Source organism: Bufo bufo, chromosome 9 (assembly GCF_905171765.1).
Source record: "Bufo bufo chromosome 9, aBufBuf1.1, whole genome shotgun sequence".
Lineage (NCBI taxonomy): Eukaryota > Metazoa > Chordata > Amphibia > Anura > Bufonidae > Bufo > Bufo bufo.
This window is the reverse complement of record NC_053397.1, coordinates 7629608-7636263: the sequence shown is the minus strand read 5'-3', so window position 1 is coordinate 7636263 and position 6656 is coordinate 7629608. Positions and strand designations below refer to the sequence as shown.

At 42.0% G+C, this 6656-nt stretch overlaps 1 protein-coding gene across 1 annotated transcript; it reads right to left on the bottom strand.

The window, feature by feature from the left end:
• Positions 1–5557: 5557 nt before the first annotated feature.
• LOC120979375 (olfactory receptor 1E1-like) lies at positions 5558–6418 on the bottom strand. Its single transcript, XM_040408087.1, has one exon. It carries the CDS (start codon positions 6392–6394, stop codon positions 5558–5560), a length of 837 nt encoding a protein of 278 aa, XP_040264021.1. The 5' UTR covers positions 6395–6418.
• Between the last annotated feature and the right edge of the window lie 238 nt (positions 6419–6656).

The window sequence follows — 6656 nt, the reverse complement described above, 5'->3', positions numbered from 1 at the left end:
GGGTTCACATACTTGCAACTGTATATATATATACCTGTATCAATCTTAATTATTTGTTCAGTATTTGGCTCAATATCTAATAACATTTCAAAAATAAGAACTTATACATAAAACAAGTTACACTTCTTGGTGGTCCTCATCTTCGTCCTTAATAGATTAAATACAGAGTAGCAATCAGTATTTTCCAATGGTCTTGGACGGCCTTTTTTGCGAGATAACATTGGAACATTTATCCCTTTCCTTTATGTCTATTTCATCTGTATACTCATAACTCATAACACATTGTGGTGTAAAATAAAAGCGTCCATTTGTTTTAATATCTTTTTATTCATTGATATCTTCTTCAGTATAAACCTTTGAACCAATAATACCACTTTCATCATATACCTTTAATTATTGCTAATAATAATCAGTATCGAACATAACATTCAAGTTATAATGGAGCAGACATAGAAAGAGACAAACATTTAACACACAAAGGAAATGTTTCCAATATATTCACACACCTGAGTTTTCCTGGAGCTCCACACACAATGTATAAAGCCGCACGAAACATTATAAAGATGTAAGCGCTTTCTCTCCACACTCTCAGTACCTCAATTTACACACTCACATTTTCCGCGCTGCAGCGTCACATATTCACACACCGCTAATCACAGACGCTCCCAGAATTGGACTAAGATACAGATAGACATATTATGTCAGTTTCCAGAAAATAATGCACATTTTCTTATCTTCTCTTCTTTAAACAGAAAGTTATACAAACACAAGCAGATCCTATGATTTAAGACAAAACATAAAAGTGCATTTAGCAGAATACGTCAATACAATGCCAATTTTCCGGGGGTCTGATCGGAATCTGTGTGAATCGTTATATAGTAAATCAATACAAAGTAATGGCATAATATATATTCCTTGCAAGAGAAAAGACCAGAGGCAATCCTGTACCTGCAGGCGCGGACTGACCCACGGGGAGTTGGTGAATGGCCTAGTGATTTCCTCCACCACTCCTCACTCCCCAGGTCTCTCCTGCTTCAGGAACCAGCACCGTACATTGGGTCCTGACACCATCCAGCATCAAGACATGGAGCACCACTGGGCATACAATATCCTGACGCCGGCTGGCATCGTAGCCCAGTGTGTGGCAGGCGGTACCTAAATCAGAAGAGTCTCGAGGAGCAAGAAGTGAATCAGTTTGTTACGAACTTCCCAAAATGTTGTCTTTGAGACGAACCCAAAACTTTTCAGGTACGCTTCAGACAAATCCAGTAAAATGGCGCACAGCACCATTTTACTGCACATGTTGGTGGAAAAACCACAAGGGAGGAAGAAGAAGGATACTCACATGACCCTGGGAAGAATAAGGGGGGGGGCTTGCCCTGATTGGCTCAAAGGCCAACAGACCGCGTGGATGAGCCAATAATCATTGAGAATCAGTGCAGCGGGCAGGGAGGTGTCCTAGCAGGACGAGCAGGGACATTGCAGGGAAAGGCTAGAAAGAATTGTGTAGAATAGGGACAGGCAGGGAAAGCTGTCCACCAGGGAGTGAGGAGCCTTCTAGCTGCAGCTACCGCCTTATAACACAGCTACAGCTGCTGCAGAACCTCAAAAGCAATTACTTGTAAGAACATTTTGTTTTTTCCCATTTAAACAGAAATACAGACTTTTATTCTCAAGTGTTGGCGTGGTCGGAATAAGCTCCATGCAACTGTAAAACATGTGTGGAAACAATTTCAATCAACTTTGCCTCCCCTGGATATACAGTACAGACCAAAAGTTTGGACACACCTTCTCATTCAAAAAGTTTTCTTTATTTTCATGACTGTGAAAATTGTAGATTCACACTGAAGGCATCAAAACTATGAATTAACACATGTGGAATTATATACATAACAAACAAGTGTGAAACAACTGAAAATATGTCATATTCTAGGTTCTTCAAAGTAGCCACCTTTTGCTTTGATTACTGCTTTGCACACTCTTGGCATTCTCTTGATGAGCTTCAAGAGGTAGTCCCCTGAAATGGTCTTCACTTCACAGGTGTGCCCTGTCAGGTTTAATAAGTGGGATTTCTTGCCTTATAAATGGGGTTGGGACCATCAGTTGCGTTGAGGAGAAGTCAGGTGGATACACAGCTGATAGTCCTACTGAATAGACTGTTAGAATTTGTATTATGGCAAGAAAATAGCAGCTAAGTAAAGAAAAACGAGTGGCCATCATTACTTTAAGAAATGAAGGTCAGTCAGTCAGCCGAAAAATTGGGAAAACTTTGAAAGTAAGGGCTATTTGACCATGAAGGAGAGTGATGGGGTGCTGCGCCAGATGACCTGGCCTCCACAGTCACCGGACCTGAACCCAATCGAGATGGTTTGGGGTGAGCTGGACCGCAGAGTGAAGGCAAAAGGGCCAACAAGTGCTAAGTATCTCTGGGAACTCCTTCAAGACTGTTGGAAGACCATTTCAGGGGACTACCTCTTGAAGCTCATTAAGAGAATGCCAAGAGTGTGCAAAGCAGTAATCAAAGCAAAAGGTGGCTACTTTGAAGAACCTAGAATATGACATATTTTCAGTTGTTTCACACTTGTTTGTTATGTATATAATTCCACATGTGTTAATTCATAGTTTTGATGCCTTCATAGTCATGAAAATAAAGAAGAATCTTTGAATGAGAAGGTGTGTCCAAACTTTTGGTCTGTACTGTACATGAAGTTGAAAAGGTCCCTTTGCATGGGACGAGAGAGCAGCAGATTTTCAGGAACAAAGCATTCCTTCCCGACAATGTGCAGCTCGCTGGTGGAGGAGAGCGCTGCATGTCACTAACACCATCGCTCTTCCCCATGTAGACTCGTTGTTTGCCGGCAGCATTGTGTTTACACAGCGCGATCTGCTGACGGCAAACGACAATTGTTATGGGCGCACAAACCATATGATTACCAGATAAACAAGCGTTTTGCTCATTCATCTGGTAATCGGCGGTACATCTACACTGCCAGATAATCACTAATGAGCATTAGTAGTGAGTGAATCGAAGTTAACAAAGTGGACTTCGATCCGAATTCCAGGAAAAATGTGTTTAGTCACAAAACCGATTTTCCTAATGAATCAATTTTTACTGAAATGGCGGAAAAGGTCACGGAGAGGCCGTCGCAGCCATCTTGATTGAAGAAAACGCGCCAAATCTCATTGAATGTGGAATCTGAGGGGTTCAATGGCAGAGGGGGCGTGCAGTTGCTGTTCCCCGTCACTGCGCCCGATGCATAGAATGGAATGCGTTTTGTGACAAAGTAATTCATAACAAATCTAATTTCCTTGTGAACTTCTGTGAAAAGGCTGAATTGAATTTTTTAAAACCTCGCTCATCTCTAGGTCCTATGAATGCTCATTAGCGATTATCTTCTCAGCCCATGTAAAGGGCCCTTTACTGAGGGGTGCACAGCTGAACAGAGAAATATAGGTCTGGTGGTCTTCTTACTGCAGTTTCTCAAAAAGGTCCCAAAGCCCAAAAATGGAACTTCAAAGCTCCACAGAGGGGGAGAGTGTGAGCTACAATGTAATTGTCTGGGTGCTGATCTCGGCTCTGTATTTTCTTTCTGGTCTGGGGATCCTATTTAGGGGTCTGGGGGTTTGTAGCTAAGAAGTCTGTATTTATTTGAGTTGTGGTTTGTATTTTGAACTGCATTCGCTGGGTAATGGGGAGGCAATGACGAGATTGAGAGAAAGGAAAGGCAGAGGAGAAACGAGAGGGGGAGGTTTAGGATAGATTGGAGGGCTGCCAGAGTGTTATATGGGATGCCACAAAGGAGGATGTTGCAGTAGTCCAGGCGGGAGATGATGAGGGCATGCAGTAGTATTTTAGTTGACTCAGGGTTCAGGAAGGAGCGAATACAAGAGATGTTCTTGAGATGGAGGTAGCAGGAAGTGGTAATTGCTGGGATGTGTAGCTTGAAGGACACGGCAGAATCAAATGTTATCCCAAGGCAGTGGACCTCTGAGACTGCAGCAAGAGTGCAACTGTGATTGACAGGTCTGGTAGGAGGGCTGAGTGATGAGGTGGTGTGTGAATGGGAGACACTAGATGTTTGATTGGTGAGGTATGAGCGGATCCAGGAAGGTATCTGTGTGGCATTAGTATTTACTTCCATAGTATATTATAGGGGGCATATTGCAACATGGCAGTTGCAGTAATGTGGCAAAAACAGGCAAGATTCAAGGTTTGTGTATTGAGTGCGGAATTGTTGTGGAGGATGTCGTAAAAGCAGAAAACCAAAGATGTCAGTACAGGAAAGAGAGAAAAAGTCATGGGCAGAAGTAGTCATCATAGTGGTCTGGGCTATGTAGAAAAAAAGGGAAAATTAATCTCTCCCATAGGAGAAGATGCCATTGCCTTAAATATTATCTAAAAAAAAGTCCCTAAATAGATCAGTCATCAGTATCTGATCAGTGGGGGTCCGACACCTGGGACCCCCGCACATCAGCTGTTTAAGAAAGCACCGGAGCTCGCAGTAGCACTGCGGCCTTCACACAACTTTCCCAAGGCCAGTGACGACACGTTCATAGGTCACGTGGCCTTGGCACAGCTGAGCCCCATAAAAGTGAAGAAACCAAGCACCACTGCTATACAATGTACGGTACTGTGCTCACAGGAGTGCCGATGCCTTCTCGAGCAGCTGATCAGCGGAGGCCCCAGGTGTCGGACCCCCACCAATCAGATGCTGATGACATATCTAGAGAATAGATCATCAGTATGTCTTAGAAAACCCTTTTAAGTGACAATGAAGAGACCAAAAGATAAAAAAAAATAAGAAATTCAGGAGGGTCAACTTATGGCCCCATAAATGGGTGCGTACAGCACATAACTCCAGGCTGAGCTGCTCTCTCCCTTCCATCTCTGAGAGACATGGCAGCAGTGAGGGGGAGGAGGTTGTACATGTCAGAGTGTTAATAATCATGTAGGACACTGTTGCCTGGACACGCCCAGTAAACAGAACACATTGTTGCCATTTGTCAATAGTCCAATTTGTTAAAAGTAACAAATCACTTATATTAGGAGCCTCATTCTGTAATGGAGTTCAGTTTGTCAGCAACTGTGCGGTGTCTAGAAAGAATATGAGAAAACATTTCAGAAATATTTCATACTGAGATATGGATTTATGACAAAAAGAGACAGGGCACTCTAAGCTGGCCTCCAGGTGACACACACAAATCTCCATGTTGAGCCTTGTCATTTACTTTTTGTAAAAAGAAGAAAAGAAGAAAAAAAAGGACAAAGTCTGGTACCATGTTAGCCAATAGAAAACTAGTTTAGTGCTCTCATTAAGAGAAACAAAATAAGAGTATTGCAGGTTTGATATCTTTTAATGGCTAACAAAAATAGAAGTAATGATGTTACATAGCGAGACATCAGGCGTATTACAAGAATATATGAAGAAACAGCAGTATATATACAAAAGAACAGAGACATGGGGGAATGAATGGACATTTGTAAAATAACAGAACAACATATCCAAGATTAAGTAATGGAGCTACAAGTAAGTCTATAATAAGTCCTGGACTGGGGTCATGTGCGTCTTCTTGTACCATCTATATGTAAAGTTCTTCTCAGTGCGACCTTCAGGTCTTTGTTCCTTAGGCTGTAGATTAAGGGGTTGAGTAAGGGGGTGATTAGTGCATATATCACAGTGACTACTTGGTTCAATGTTAGAAGATTACTTGTGTTAGGTACAAGGTAGATAAAAGTTATTGATGCGTAATATACAAAGACCACAGTCAGATGAGACGTACAGGTGGAGAAAGCTTTACGTTTTCCATCACTGGTGCGAATTTTAAAGACTGTGCTAAAAATTCTGACATACGGGTAAAATGTGGCAACAAAGGCTGCGACACTCAGAAGACCCCCAACAACTATTAAGACTAGAACATTGATGGAAGTATCAGTACAAGAAATCTGGAGCAAATGGGGCAGATCACAAAAGAAATTCTGGATGAAGTTGGGACCACAGAACGTCAACCTTCTTAATAATAAAATATACATGATGGGGGCGAAGAAAGCAGACGACCAAACCAAAGACACTATCTGAGTACACGTGCCCCAAGACATGACCTGGGAATAGTGGAGAGGGCGGCAGATGGCTACATACCGGTCATAAGACATGGAGGACAACAAGAAAGCCTCAGAGGTGCCAAAATACATCACAAAGAACATTTGTGCAATGCAGTCTGAGAAGGAGATGGACCAATGTTGGGTGATGAGGTGAAAGAGCATCCTTGGGGCAGTGACCGATGAGTAGGACATGTCCAAGAATGCTAAGTTTACAAGAAAGAAATACATGGGTGTATGAAGATTAGCACAAGTAAGAATCAGAAGGATAATAAGAAAGTTGGTCAAGAAGGTCATCAGGTAGATGAGGAGGAAGACAATAAAGAGGACATAGATGGTCTTCTTATTATCTGATAGACTCATGAGAAGAACGCTGGAGATCGTTGTTTGGTTCTTTATCATTCTAGTGTGAGTCCTCACAAAGTTTTCATAGTTAATAAAACTGATGGCAACAATAAAACATTGGGACACATTTATGGAATATATGAACTCAACAGGTGAACATTTTGGCTTGGATATAAAATATCTGATACTAACACCTAATCGTTTCCTTCATTTT

Coding starts and splice junctions, on each gene's coding strand:
- LOC120979375 (XM_040408087.1), bottom strand. CDS start 6,394: ATGACCTTCTTGACCAACTTTCTTATTATCCTTCTGATTCTTACTTGT.